The sequence below is a fragment of the Microcebus murinus genome, chromosome 25 (genome assembly GCF_040939455.1).
Source record: "Microcebus murinus isolate Inina chromosome 25, M.murinus_Inina_mat1.0, whole genome shotgun sequence".
NCBI classification, from domain to species: Eukaryota; Metazoa; Chordata; class Mammalia; order Primates; family Cheirogaleidae; genus Microcebus; species Microcebus murinus.
This window is the reverse complement of record NC_134128.1, coordinates 25,675,201-25,690,908: the sequence shown is the minus strand read 5'-3', so window position 1 is coordinate 25,690,908 and position 15,708 is coordinate 25,675,201. Positions and strand designations below refer to the sequence as shown.

The window sequence follows — 15,708 nt, the reverse complement described above, 5'->3', positions numbered from 1 at the left end:
CAGGAGGGCCTGTCCTCTCGGGCTGGGCAAGTGTGACCACAGCAGTGGGCGGAGCAGCCAACTACAGACTGCGCAGGGCAAGCTGGCACCAGCCAGACCGGGGAAGGTCACTTGGCAGCAAGCGAGTGCCCACTGACATTAAGGTGCTCTCGTGACGTGTCTTGGGGATAGAAACTGTACAGCTACGGGTATGCTTTCATAATGGAATGATACTGCAAAGAAGCAGTGCGTTTTCTTACCAGTAGGATTCACTCAAAAGAGATAGAAATAATTTGGACTTTAGCCACTTGTGTGCCAAGTGTTCTTTTACTGCAATTGTCCCAGACTTTCAGGGGACAGTCACAGCCCCGCTGAGAGTCCCTCCTAAAATGTCTCTCTGTCCCTGCCTGTCCCTCACAGGGCCATGGGAGCTATTTTCTAAGTGGAGTATGACTTCATTTCCCTGCTCAGACACCTCAGATGACTTCCCACAAGCCACGAGGTGAAAGCCAACATGCTTCAGGACAGTCCAGGGCCTGCAGTCTGCCACCAGCCCGCCCCAGCTCCCTGTCCAGAACATGCAGGTTGCCACCAGCCTGCCCCAGCTCCCTGTCCAGAGCCTGCAGGTTGCCACCAGCCCGCCCCAGCTCCCTGTCCAGACATGTAGGTTGTCCCCAACCTGCCCCAGCTCCCTGTCCAGAACATGCAGGCTGCCACCAGCCCGCCCCAGCTCCCTGTCCAGACATGTAGGTTGTCCCCAGCCTGCCCCAGCACCCTGTCCAGAACATGCAGGCTGCCACCAGCCCGCCCCAGCTCCCTGTCCAGAACATGCAGGCTGCCACCAGCCCGCCCCAGCTCCCTGTCCAGAACATGCAGGCTGCCACCAGCCTGCCCCAGCACCCTGTCCAGAACATGCAGGCTGCCACCAGCCTGCCCCAGCTCCCTGTCCAGAGCCTGCAGGTTGCCACCAGCCCGCCCTAGGCTCCCTGTCCAGAGCCTGCAGGTTGTCCCCAGACTGCCCCAGCTACCTGTCCAGGCCAGGCCTCAGCGCAAATGGACACACCTGTCTGCTTGGTGCTGCATCTGCTGTTCATTCTCATGAAACTTTTCTCTTTAACCCTTTCTGATAAACTCAGACGATGACACAACAACTGATAAACTCTCTAATCACAGGTTTAAAATGTCTATATTGCAACTATCACCTGCTTTTTTTTTTTTTTTGGAGACAGAGTCTCCCTTTGTTGTCCAGGCTAGAGTGAGTGCCGTGGCGTCAGCCTAGCTCACAGCAACCTCAAACTCCTGGGCTCCAGTGATCCTTCTGCCTCAGCCTCCCGAGTAGCTGGGACTACAGGCATGTGCCACTATGCCCGGCTAATTTTTTATATATATATATCAGTTGGCCAATTAATTTCTTTCTGTTTATAGTAGAGACGGGGTCTCGCTCTTGCTCAGGCTAGTTTTGAACTCCTGACCTTGAGCAATCCGCCCGCCTCGGCCTCCCAAGAGCTAGGATTACAGGCGTGAGCCACAGCGCCCGGCCTATCACCTGCTTTTTGCATATTTGTCTTTTCCGGTCTGAGTTTCTCCAACGACAGTTCTCTTCTCTCCAGTGCACGACAGGCACCAGCAATCCAGGCTGAATCTACACTTTTCTGAGTTCTCTCTCTTCCACACCAGCCTCTTTTCTGCCTGCTGGTGCTGACGTCCATGTGATGAGGAGGCTCCCAGCCGTCCGACCCAGAGCACTGCCCAGTTGTTCCCTGACAAGGTCTGCAGCCGCACCCAAAACAGGAACTCTCATCAAAGGCACTAACTCAGCTCCGGCTTTCTGACCATGACCTTCAGCGCATTCCACCTTCCACTGCTCTCATTCCAGCCAACCTGCACGGCCACCTCATACATGCTGTAGCCCACAGCCCATCCTCTCACCTGGGCCCAGACCTGCGCCACGAGAACACTGTGGCAGCCTGCCACCGCCTCTCCTGCATCTCACCCCTGAAACACACGCTAATTCCCAACCAGGACCCACCTGGCCTTCCTAGCACCTGCGGCAGCACAGACAGGAAAAAATGACCGGATCCACTGCAAGTTAATGAATTCTAACCACAGGCCCCAACGAAGGCCAAAATCCATAAAGATTAATCTTGCCAACCAACGAGGATGGTGAGAAGAAAGACGAAGCCTGTGAGACGGCACTTCTGCTGCCTGCCTTGACGGGCATTCACGCACCCCTTTCTCCAAACGCCTCACGTCTCCCCTGCACTCAGGCACGCTGGAGAGCCACAGCTCGCCGTGTCTTCCCTGCAACCGCCAGACGGGAGGGGCAGCAGCTGGACAGGGACGGCCATCACAGCCCTCCAAGGCTGTCACGCAGCCCGTGCTGAGTTCCCCCCTCAGTTTAAAGTCCACGGCATGACAGAAGGTCTGTTCACTGGGCTAGAATTTCGCCCTTGAAACACCTAGCACGGCGCCTGCAGCAGTCGCCCGTTAAGTAGAGCTGGGACTCACCAAGGGTGGGTCAAGATAGCTGTGTGTGGCCGACCAGGTCTGGGGTGCAATGAGGCCGTACAGGGGGAACTGCTGCTGGGGGCTGTACACCGGAGGTAAGTAGAAGGACGCCGTGTAGCGCTGCTGCATGTAGAGGTTCATGTCCAGAGGCCGGAATCCATTCTTTGGCAAAAATGTGTTTATAGCTATTGCCTTTGCTTTTATCCGCGCCTGTGTGAAAGTATTTAAGTTTCTATTAGAATACTAGAAAGCATCAATTTAAAATAAAGAAAGTATAACCAATGGTCTTGCTCACCTTGATTGGCTTTCCTTGAAAAGTTTTAACTTCTTCTCGAAGGTATTTGTAAGCCTGAGGGCAAAATCAAGTACATGATTCCATCTGTTAACCTCGTAAGTAAGATGAACTGACAGCCAATCCAACAGCTCACATAACCAACGCAGTTAAAATACGGTGAAGAGGACCTAGCAGAGGGGCCCCTGGCCCTCTGGGTCACATACTCCTTAAGATAAACTCTTAAGAGCTACAGAACCTCTATCCAAAATTTTCATAAACAAGATTTGTATGCAATTTTTTAAGTATTAATAGATACCATAAAAGTCCCCCAAAGTCCACAGGCTAAGGATCCTAACCTAGGGAAAACGACAAATCCTGAGTTCTTGATATTAATCCCAATGTCACATTGGGATTAAGCAGTTCAGGAAAGGAAATGATAGACAGGAAGGGAGATTAAGATTGCAATATTGAAAAGTCGTTACTTATGTACCTCTTTGTTCTTCTCCAAATTAAATCTTCATTAACCCCACCTCCCTCTGAAGGCTCCCTGCCCCCCAATGCCACCCCTGAGCCAGGCCCGCAGAGTGAGCTCTGCTCTACAGACAGGAGAGCCTTACGTCTCACCACCCTTCTTCCCTTGTGCCACTAAAATCCATCTTTCAGCTTTGCGGGTTTCTCTTCTCCGAATCCCCGACAGCATTTACACAATTCAACGCAGGATAGCACGCTGGCATCCCTTCACGTGTGTTGTTTCCCTCAAACAAGATGCTCCCTTTAAGGGCAAGATCTTAACTCCTACATCTCCTCACAGAACTTACTTCTCTATCCCTGTAACGGCATCTCGCAACACGCAATGATGCTCACTGAAGAATTACGGACAGGTTCAAATTTCCCCCGAACATTTGCAAACAAGCAAACCTTTCCTCTGCCCGGAGGTAAGAACGGAACTGATTTCCCAAGGCTGCTCGGCTCATCATATCCTCAGAGAATGTGTCACATGCTTTCTCTGTTGTTGCAAAAACTGTCTACACAAACACACCCATTTAAAACTCCCTCAACTTGGTCTTCTCCGCACCTCACATTCAGACCTAACACTGTTGCGTGACGGGGGTCTGGATGCCCACGGTCCCAGCACACGCTAGCATCAAACACTGGCAAACCACACACCGGATGGGGGGTGGGAGAACATACCTGTTGTGCATCAGCTTCTGTCTCAAATGTGATGAACCAATTGTCGTTATAGGCAAATTCACAGTTTATAAATTTCGGTAAGTTATCTCCTTTAAATAGTGCTTCTACTTCCTATAGGAAGGAAATAGAGACGTTAGAAATTAATTCTCAACTATGCCACCTTTTTGTTCTCACCAAAAATTTCTTTGAAATGCATCCTCTTCAGGATCTATCCTTAAGGAAAGTCCGACATAGCATGATGCCTAGTAAACCTCTTTCAAAAAAGGCTGAAAGAGTACAGCGGGGCTCCCAGAGTTAGAATCATAGTGCCACGGAAAACACACAACTTACCGACAGCTTTCTCTACTCCTAAGACACCATAAAGGCAAATTAATGTGAAAAACATCACACCATTTTACCAGGAGACTGATAGCTATATAACTTCTTAAAAAGTAATCTAAGAAATAAAAATAACTACCTGGATTTTTGCTTCTGGCCAAGAGGAACTAGATTTACCCTCCCAGATGACACAATTAAAGACAAGAGACAAGACGCGTGAAAGGTCGGCTCTGAGACACGGGACGCAAGGCAGCATGGGAGAGCGGCCCGGAGAGGGAAGTGAGCACAGTGAGCCCGGCGACCGCCCGGTTCACGCCTGGACGCTCGGCACAGGCGGCACAGGCGGCAGGAGAGGCTACAAAGGGCCTTGCCAGGCCCCGGCCGGTGAACGACAGCCCCGCACGTGCCAGGAGGGAGGCTCGTCCCCACCCGTTGCAGGGCGCTGCAGAGCAGCAGGGCGCTGCCCCGGCACAGGCAGGATCAGCCCTGAAGGAGAGGCTCCCTCCTGACAAATACCCCCTGAGGGTCACTGAACTGCATTTCAAAACAGCTCAAAATACTTGTACAAATACAAAAATATCTGGTAAAGTAAAATTCAAATTACTCTAGGCACGGAACTTGGCTGGGTCATCACCTTTGCTGCACCTCACAAGTGCTTTCCCTCACAAGCCCGCACACACTGATCCGCTGGGACTGAAAAGCCAACCCCCGGGAGCATGGATACAAAGGCCGGTTTCCATGGCAGAGAGCGTGTCTGCAGACATGTAGCACAGGTGACCCCAGCTTAGACTGCGTGACGCATGATAAAACGACGACACGCTGGGCGCCCTGCGCTCGCTAAGAGTCCCCACAGCAGGCAGACGTTGTGCCGTGAGGGAGAGGGCTGGGTCCAGCCCCTGGACGAAGACTTCCCTCCTGCGCGTCGCGGGGCGGAGGTGCGGCAGCCAGGGTGTTCGCAACACGGCGCGACTTAGTGTAAGCGTCTGCGCAAGCAACGGGTTCACAGCAACTCGCAGCAGCAGACTGCTTTCACTGTTCTTGAACTATCAAACACTGTGGCGCCCTAAAACTACTGCCCAAGTCACTGGCTCTCCCAGGATGAGCTCCGGACCTCGTTTTCACAGGAAAAGATTACGCCTGCTTCACCCTGAAGAGGTGGGTGCTGACGGCACAAAGTCCCTGGTGAGAGAGGGAGTGGGCACGCCCGCCAGGCCATGGCAGTACCCTGGCACTCAGGGTTCCTCACGAAGCCAGCCCCACCACACACCACGTTCTGAAAAGTTATTTATCACAAAAGTGCTCTCTATCTTAACCTGTGGGTTTACTATTCTTAGTTTCAAATAAATAAATACTTAAATTTTTTGCAGTCTCCAAATATGGAAATACACAGATCCTGTCTTTCTAACCAACGTGAAGTGTGTGAAGGAGCCCTGTGGCCAAGGTTTGAAAACCGCTCCCTCCTACCAGCATGTCACGATATACCCACTCAAGAGTGTAAATCCAGGAAACAGTGCAACTGTAAAGACTTATTCTTTGGCTGGGCGCGGTGGCTCACGCCTGTAATCCTAGCACTCTGGGAGGCCGAGGCGGGCGGATTGCTCGAGGTCAGCAGTTCGAAACCAGCCTGAGCAAGAACGAGACCCCGTCTCTACCATAAATAGAAAGAAATTAATTGGCCGCCGGGCGCGGTGGCTCACGCCTGTAATCCTAGCACTCTGGGAGGCCGAGGCGGGCGGATTGCTCAAGGTCAGGAGTTCAAAACCAGCCTGAGCGAGACCCCGTCTCTACTATAAAAATAGAAAGAAATTAATTGGCCAACTAATATATATATATATATATATATATATATATATATATATAAACTTAGCCAGGCATGGTGGCTCGTGCCTGTAATCCCAGCTACTTGGGAGGCTGAGGCAGGAGGATTGCTTGAGCCCAGGAGTGTGAGGTTGCTGTGAGCTAGGCTGATGCCACGGCACTCACTCTAGCCTGGGCAAGAAAGCGAGACTCTGTCTCAAAAAAAAAAAAAAAAAAGAAATTAATTGGCCAACTAATATAGAGAGAGAAAAAATTAGCCGGGCATGGTGGTGCATGCCTGTAGTCCCAGCTATTTGGGAGGCTGAGGCAGAAGGATCGCTTGAGCCCAGGAGTTTGAGGTTGCTGTGAGCTAGGCTGACGCCACGGCACTCACTCTAGCCTGGGCAGCAAAGTGAGACTCTGTCTCACACACACACAAAAAAAGACTTATTCTTTAAAATACACCCTCCAAAAAATACAGAGGTAAAAAAAAAAAAAAAAAAAAAATCAAAGCCAAGGGAGACCCTCAGGAAAACGCCCAAGTGCCCTTCAGAGACGGTACTTACTTCCACAGGGGTAGACTCAGATACTTCACGCAGAATCACGATGCAGCGGTTCTGATTTGGCCGTACTTTCTCTCCCTTCTCATCCACTTGGACTAAGGGTAAAGCTACAAAGACAAGAAAAATCAATGGTAAAAAGGTATTAAAATATGATACTTCAGTGGAATATGTTACGCCACATTACTAAAGAAACCTGTAAACAAAGAGCAAACTGTTAAAATTTTTGCTCGTCTAGCAAAGACCATCAGAAGGTTTTAAAACCAACCTTAAATTTTTCAAAGCTAAGAAATATGGAAATTTAAAAACTACATAGCATATGTAACACTATGAAACTAAGGTTCTAAGCAGCTCAAATACTAAAAAATATAAAAGTAAATTAAAATATACGGCAGATGGCTTTTTCCTTTCAAAAAGTCCCTAAAACAAAATAATTGTGTATTATCATCTGTCATTTTGCAAGAGTTCTAAGACTCGTGAAGTTCCTGCGTGTCCTTCCCAGGCGCCCCCTAACGTAAGCATCTCAGTCACCGCTGTGTGCTGCTAACAAAAGCACAGGACACGCGCGCCGGCTCGGCACCAACAACTCAGCAACGGACCTGACGCGGGCGGAGCCGGCTTTACATGCACCTGTGTGCTAAGTCTGAGTTCTGCTGTCACTTGTATGAAGTTATGCCGCACACAGGCGCGAGGCACAGCACACATGACCACAATCAGAGCTCAGTGATATCCGTCACCACAAAGACACGCACCCCCAGCCTCGGGGACGAAGGCGCCAACATCACTGCAGCTTCTACCAATGGATACTAAAAGGGCATTAAGAGAATAGCATGAAAAATTTCACACTAATAAATCCGACAACTCACTTGAAATAGAAACATTCCTTAAAAGACACATTAGCAAAGCTCAATTTGGAAAGAGCTAATTGGAAAAACCTGCATCTATGAAGAAAACAGGATTTGTAGTTAAAAATCTTCCCACAAAGAAAACTCAAGGTCCACATGGTTTCACTGGAGAATTCTATCCAACAATTAAGTGAAACATATTATCAATTCTGTAGTACAAACTATTCCACAAAACTATAGACGAGTGAATACTGGCACAATTTCCATAAATACTAGAGTTGATTGAGTTTAACAAAGTTTTAGTATGCAGAACAAGATTAACTAATAATTGAGAGGCTGAGGAAGGAAGATCACTTGAGCCCAGGAGTTCAAGACTGCAGTGAACTGTGATGACAACACTGCACTCCAGCCTGGGTGACAGAGCAAGACATATTACCATGCAGCTCTGAATCCATTAAAAACACATACTTCAGTTTTATACATACCCAAACTTTATATATACGGTATCATCTTGTACATACTTAGAAATGTTTTTATCAATATCATTTTAAAATTTACTCTTGTTGAAAAATGTAGGCCTTGTTCACTTTAATTTTAATGATTTTAAATGTAAAAACAAAGCACTTGGGTCAGATATACTGTGAGGTACATTATATGTGCATTAAGATATAAAATAGCCTAGAAATGTAATTTATACAACTGAATCAACACTAGAGTTGCAGTATTCAAATTAAAATACCCATCAAGTGTCTACTATGTCTGATTCTCTGCTAGGTATTTTGGGGGCAAGATTCAAACATAAGATGAGAACTTTGCTCGTGGGGCCTTATTTATGGCCCCCTATTCTGAATTACAACGAACATGCTAACTGTATTCTGACCGCACAGGTTACTGCAGCTGCACGTGTTTCTCTATGTCCAAAAACTGACTGAAGAAAGACAATGAGACACTGAAGAGCCAAACAGAGATGGATGTAAGGTAACGATTCAAGAGTCTGGAAGTACAGCTCTAGAGAAGGCAGGTGGGGCTGGAGGGGACAGGCCGGCTCCCAGGAGCACCTGCACGGAGCAGCCGCAGCCCCTGCTCGTCTGCAGGAAGGACCCCCGGCCAGCAGGACTCAGCTGAGAGACCACCCTCCGTGGGGCAGCAAAGTCTGCAACGTATGACTGAAGCGAGTAACTCAATCTGGGATTCCTAGCAATAACCGAAAAGAGCAAAGTACAAATAGAGACAAGAAAGCTGCTAGTCTTTGGAAAGCGCGGCCCGGCTCCAGGGACACCAGTCACAGGCTTCCGTGTGACACGGAACTCCGGAAAGCACAACCCCTGAACGGTGGGGCTCTCAGAAGTCTGCGGTCTCCCTGCCGCCTCCTTCACAACGCAATTACCTACGGCGTCTGTCCAACGACAGAAAAACAGAAGACAACGTCTAACTGTGAACAGAGACTCCAACGAAGCTCCAAGGTAAGATCTTCACCTTTTCACACTACTGTTAAGTCAAATGCACACGAGGAGAAGAGCACCCCACGCTGCCTGTGACCAGTGCGGCTGAGCCAGGGACGCCGTGACACGCTCCTGCACGTGTGTGAGCAGGGGAAGTCACAGTGGTGAGAGGAGTGAGCTTTACACCGGGCACAGCGCTGTCTGACCGTCAGAAACCAGGCAGGTGAGCAGCGGGGGCACAGCGTCACCCTCGGCTACCAGGCAAGGACACCACAGCAATAACTCACCTGTTATCGGGACCCTCGTATAAAAAGGGGATTGTAAGTGAGAACAACGCAATATACAGAGAAATCCAACATACCCCACATTTCACAGGGAAGGAGTCCACAGAGCAGCCTCCCGGGCAGGGACCCACGTAGGGCCTGGGGGTCTGTTCAGGCCGCGTCCCCCTCACGCCCACACTCACCGTGCGCCTCCAATGTGCGCACACTCGGTGTCAGTTTCACCTCGGTAACGCGGGTCTCCTTCTTTTAAAAAGGAAACAAACAGCACAGAAAGGCTGTGGAGGCCCAAATCTGCCAGGAGGCAAACCATCCATGACTGACTAGAGAGGCAGAGACTCATGCCCACTGAAATCCTGCGGGTCTGTAATGCAACTTTCAGACACTCGTTTGATGTTGCCCAACTTCAAAGACACAACCTCATTCACAATATCCTTTTAAAGAAAAATGCAATCGTATTTCATCAAAATTTAAGCAGGAAGTTGAAATTTGAAAGAAATGCCTTTAGTGGCAAAAAATATAGTCAAAATGCATTTCCCTTTAACCATAAATACTGTTACTCCTGTTTTGTTCTTCATGAACATAATAGCTGCCTGAAAAATCTCCACCACCAAGATTCTTTTCTGCTTTGTATGAACCCAAAACCTGTTTGAGGTTTCAAGACAGGTTCAACCAGCCACCGACACTGCTGGGACTGGCCGGAAATGGGCAGGAGAGCAGGGAAGGAAGCAATTCACCACCAAGCACTGGGACATTTGGTGTCTATGGATCTGAAGGTTCACACTGATAAGACAATCACTGTAAAGTCCAGTCTTATTCATTGACAATTGTCATTTACTTACATCTTAGCACTTCGACAATTAAATCCACATCAGTGCTGAGTTTCTTGATGTGGTCAAGGTTAGCCACCGTCTTAATGGGCACGTACTGATCGCTGTCCATCTGGGATATAAGATACATATCACTAGCAAGGTTCTCCCTGTTGAAAGAAAACAATCTCTTTAAATAAGTATTTTTTAAAGGGAAGGTTCACCTACAGCAATACCCGTTTCACAAGAAATGTGGGTGCAGGCCGGGCGCAGTGGCTCACGCCTGTAATCCTAGCACTCTGGGAGGCCGAGGCGGGCGGATGGCTCCAGGTCAGGAGTTCGAAACTAGCCTGAGCAAGAGCGAGACCCCGTCTCTACTATAAATAGAAAGAAATTAATTGGCCAGCTAAAAAATATATACATAGAAAAAATTAGCCAGGCATGGTGGCGCATGCCTGTAGTCCCAGCTACTCGGGAGGCTGAGGCAGGAGGATTGCTTGAGCCCAGGAGTTTGAGGTTGCCGTGAGCTAGGCTGACGCCATGGCACTCTAGCCCGGGCAACAGAGGGAGACTCTGTCTCAAAAAAAAAAAAAAAAAGAAGTAGTAGCGTGGGTACAGAGTGGCCCAGCTTTGGAGCTAGACCAGACTCCAAACTGCTTCTGTTATTTGCCGCCTTTCTGGCCTTAGGTAACGTTTTTCAGAGTGTCTTAAAGAGGCAAGAGAGGAACCGTATAAAGTGTACTGCATTTTATACAATTAAAATTAATGAGCGGATAATTCTAGGATGTAGTTATTCACAGGTTAGTTTTGTCCTAAAAGGTACGTGAGTCGCTAAAGAACCAGCAACTCGACCCGCAGCGTCCAAAGGTAGCTGTGAGTAATCAGTTTCGGCTGGACGAGCTCTTTCCTGGTGTTTTGGCCAAAGACTGTCCCTTGTGAATTCTCAGAACACAACGTATTAACACAGTGAGCAAAGCCCCCAAACTAAACACAGTTGGGGCCTCACAGGACCTTGTCTCCCACCCGCTCTGTGGGTGCCATGGCAGTCGTGGCACTCGCCGAGTGAGGGTGTGGGGAGCCCCACGCTGCCCTCATCTCAGGGGCTGCCTGACGTGGGTGGTGGGAGATTCCACTGCTGTGCGGCGCACGGACAGAGGGACCCCCACCACACACCTGTGTGGGATCCGCAGGGCCCCCAAGAGAACACCTGAGGAATCACCGCCACTGAGGGAAAGCCCTGCACACGGCAATGAGCTACTGTCACTCTCAGGGAAAATCACACTTAACCCCATCCCATCTTCCTGTGTGTCCAGTTTCTGCCATTTGAACTTTAAGGAGTCTAATAAAACAAAGTTCTGTTCACAAGAAAAGCCTAAAAATATAAGAGCTACATAAAGAAAACAATTTGTCGTTACAGTATTTGGTGCATTTTCAGAAACACCGTAGGTTATTTGCTCTCAAACTTCAGTGAGGTTGAAAACTCTGAGGCCCCACCCTAGGAGAGGAGGACTTGGGGGGGGGAGCGGAATCCGCCTCTCAACCAGTCAGGAAAACGGTCGTCAAGCTGGATCTGTGGGCCCAGCTGTGGGGGCTGCAGACATGAGGATCACATCCAGTTCCCCAACATATCAAAAGGAAGTTATCACTTAATATCTTAAATTTCCTATTAAAATGTACATATACAGATAACAGATATATATTACTGCTTCGTAAAATGTCGCATTTGCAAATAATAACCAGTGCATAACATAGACATTAGGTACTGGAAAAACCACTGCCAGCCTTACCTAGACAAGCAGAATTCCAATGTTTTCTTAAGAACTTCTCGGGGGTCTTCCTGGCTTTCTGGATGAGACTCATTTCCTCCTACATAAAAGTAATGATCAACTCAGGAAAATGGCTTAAAATTTACCAAGCAGAGAATGCAGTACAACAATTCTAGTGTTTTCTTTTTTTTTTTTTTTTTTGAGACAGACTCTCGCTTTGTTGCCCAGGCTAGAGTGAGTGCCGTGGCTTCAGCATAGCTCACAGCAAGCAACCTCAAATTCTTGGGCTCAAGCAATCCTACTGCCTCAGCCTCCCAAGTAGCTGGGACTACAGGCATGCGCCACCATGCCTGGCTAATTTTTTCTATGTATATCAGTTGGCCAATTAATTTCTTTCTATTTATAATAGAGACGGGGTCTCACTCTTGCTCAGGCTTGTTTTGAACTCCTGACCTCAAGCAATCCACCCGCCTCGGCCTCCCAGAGTGCTAGGATTACAGGCGTGAGCCACTGCGCCTGGCTAATTCTAGTGTTTTCGATGTATATGTTAACATAGTTACATAAGTGTACAGAGATTAAGAAAAATGCAATTATTTTACCAACTAAAAAAATAAATCATGCAAAAATCCAAAATAGAACCAAATCCCCCTCCTTACCCCCTGAACACAAGCAACACATTTTAGAAAAATAATTTGTGTTTCATTTAGCAGGGGACTTTATCACCAAATAGAGAGTGGCCAGACGCGGTGGCTCACGCCTGTAATCCCAGCACTCTGGGAGGCCGAGGCGGGCGGATCGTTTGAACTCAGGAGTTCAAGATCAGCCTCAGCAAGAGCGAAACCCCGTCTCTACTAAAAATAGAAAGAAATTATCTGGACAATTAACAATATATAGAAAAAATTAGCCGGTAATGGTGGTGCATGCCTGTAGTCCCAGCTACTGGGGAGGCTGAGGCAGGAGAATTGCTTAGCCCAGGAGTTTGAGGTTGCTGTGAACTAGACTGATGCCACGGCACTCTAGCCTGGGCAATAGAGTGAGACTATCTCAGGAAAAAAAAAAAAAAAAAAGTAGGCAGAAATCACTAAGAATAGAATAAATCTGAACAGCACTATTACCCAACCTGAACTCGTTAACATTTATAAAACACTCCCCACCATAACAACAAAATACACATTCTTCTCAAGTGCAAGTGGAATATTTAACACAATAACCCATATTTTAGGTCATAAAACAAGTCTTAATAAGTTTAAAGAGATTCAAGTCATACAAAGTGTATTCTTTGAAAACAATGGAATTAAACTGGAAATCAATATAAGAAAGATCCCCGGGAAATCCCCAAATATTTGGAAAATAAATTGCATACTTCTAAACTACCCACAGACCAAAGAAAAAAACTGAAAAAGAAATTAGAAAGTATTTTGAACTCAGTGAAAATGAAAACATATCAGAATTTGGGAGATTCTGCTGAAGCACTACTCATGGGGAAATCAGTAAAAATAATGACTATATTAGAAAATAAGAAAGGCCTCTTGTCAGCCAACTTGGCATCCACCTTAAGACACTAAAAAAAAGGCAAATTAAACCCAAAGAAACCAAATATATTATAAAGATGAAGAAAAAAACAATGAAATAGCAAAGAGTAAAACAACTGAGAAAATCAATGAAACGAAACAGGGATTTTTGAGAATGTCTATAAAATTGACAAACTTCTATCCAGATTGATCAACAGAAAATAGAGAGAAGACACCAATTATGGTTCAGTAATGTGCCGTGACTATAGACCCTACAGACTCTGAGCAAATAGTAACAGAGCACCATGAGCAACTCTGAGCAATAAACTGCACAACATAGACCAAATAAACCAAATCTTTGTAAAATATACAAAACCCAAAGCTCCCTCAAGAAGAAATAAATACCCTGAGTAATTCTATACGAAAAAAGAAAGTATAGTCGCAAAACTTTCCCACAAAGAAAACTCCAGGCCCACGTGGCTTGCTTTACTTCCTCACGTAAGGAAGAAATAACATGCAACCCTCTTCCAAAAAACTGAATACGAGGAATACATTGAAAAGAGCACTAGAGGCCAGGCGCAGTGGCTCATGCCTGCAATCCTGGCACTCTGGGAGGCCAAGGCAGGAAGATCGCTCAAGGTCAGGAGTTCGAAACCAGCCTGAGCAAGAGTGAGACCCCGTCTCTATTATAAATAGAAAGAAATTAATTGGCCAACTAAAAAAATATACATATGAAAAATTGGCTGGGCGTCGTGGCACATATCTGTAGTCCCAGCTATTCGGGAGGCTGAGGCAGAAGGATCCCTTGAGCCAGGAGTTTGAGGTTGCTGTGAGCTAGGCTGATGCCATGGCACTTTAGCCTGGGCAACAGAGTGAGACTGTCTCAAAAAAAAAAAAAAGAACACTAGAGATCAGTATCCCTCATGAATACAGGTATAAAAATTCTAAGCAAAATTTCGTTAAATCTAATTAAACAACATATCAAGAGTGTACTCTGCATTATGATCTACAGATATTTATCCCAGGAACGTTAAGGATAGCTTAACATTTGAAAACTGATTAATATAATTCATCCCAACACACTAGAGAAAACAAACGTACAATGATCCTCATAGATGACAAATTCCAACACCGACTCCTCAAAGACTCTCTCAGCAAACCAGGAATGGGAGGGAGTAGCTCCTCCACGCGATGAGGGGCAGAGACCCCACCCTCGTCAGCCTCACAGTCACATTTCCAGTGACACCTGTCTGGCCCGCTGCACAACCAGGTCCCCTTCTCCTTTCCCCACCACCCACTCCCCCTCCACTCCTACGGCCACTGCTCCGTGTCCGGGTCCCCCCACCCAAACTGTCTCCTCGAAATCCCAGCACCAACACCCCGTCCACACTGTGACCTTCCGACTCTCCTGGTAAATGGGTCCAGTTTCTGGAACTACTCGGGTCTCACATTCTCCAGGACGCTGTCCCTGACGGGGCCTCTCAGCTCTGCCTCCCATGAGAGTTCAAAGTAGAACTGACAGGAGGCAGCGAAAGGCACATCGGTTAGTCAGCTAGAGAGGAAAAGACAAGCCGCCCAGACTCGTAGGCAAGCGGTCCACAGAAGAGCTTACCGGCCTCGCTGCTCTCAGGCGCAGACTCGCACTCCGAGGGACCCAGAGCCAGCGTGCTCATGTCTGTCTGCTCCAACTCCTGCGCCGCCACATCCTCATGGCCTTTGTCACCATCGCAGCTGGCGTCCAACCCTAAAATTAGGGATTTTACCCCAAAAGGCAGGGTTAGAAGAACTTTCCTCAAAACAGAATAAGCGGCGTAGTCACTGGGCTTCTTCCACTGGGCTGTAAAAGGCCTGCAGCTTTTCCTGTGCCCCGCACCGCACAGCCCGTGCGGCGAGCGCAGACCCGGATGGAACAGGGGAAGGACCTGAGGGCAGCACGGCCCGCCACGCCCCACTCACCCTGCGGGCCGCGGTCCTCCCACGCAGCGCTCACGCCATCCGCCACGCTACTCGCTGCCACGGGTAGCACGTGGGTCCCCCATACTTTCGCGTTAGGGTTGAGCTCTGAAACCTTGGCTGGCACCTAGGAAAAGATTTGATATGTGCATTTGTACCCAGATTTCAGCCAAAAACATCTCTTTTATGAAGGCAGAGTTAGAAACATGTGTATGTTAAGAGAATTTAGGCTAAAAAGGCTGAGCCAATCTTGTTACTCACACCTTTAGGGTGAAATCAGGCAGAAAAGTAAAGAAATGCCTGATACCATCAGAACTGCTTTAATTTCCCTTTAGGTCCCTGAGTTCCGCCTGAGCCCACAGCTCTGCAAAAGGAGGGAAATGAGGGTGCCACCCTGCTTCACCGAGACTCCAGTGTCTAACCCACTGCACAACTGGCAAACAACTGCCGATTTCCCGAACTGCCTACCTAATA

General features: G+C 47.9%; 1 protein-coding gene across 2 annotated transcripts in view; it reads right to left on the bottom strand.

Annotated features, from left to right (window-relative positions):
* LARP4B (La ribonucleoprotein 4B) overlaps positions 1-15,708 on the bottom strand; it is a 67,928-nt gene that overhangs the window by 14,636 nt on the left and 37,584 nt on the right. For both annotated transcript variants that reach the window (XM_075997514.1, XM_075997513.1), the window contains 8 exons: positions 15,238-15,361; positions 14,894-15,025; positions 11,792-11,870; positions 10,038-10,174; positions 6,634-6,737; positions 3,953-4,063; positions 2,783-2,836; positions 2,488-2,697 (listed from right to left, as the gene is read on the bottom strand). In XM_075997514.1, coding sequence (XP_075853629.1) covers positions 2,488-2,697; positions 2,783-2,836; positions 3,953-4,063; positions 6,634-6,737; positions 10,038-10,174; positions 11,792-11,870; positions 14,894-15,025; positions 15,238-15,361 — 951 coding nt within the window. The remainder of the gene's footprint in view (positions 1-2,487; positions 2,698-2,782; positions 2,837-3,952; positions 4,064-6,633; positions 6,738-10,037; positions 10,175-11,791; positions 11,871-14,893; positions 15,026-15,237; positions 15,362-15,708) is intronic.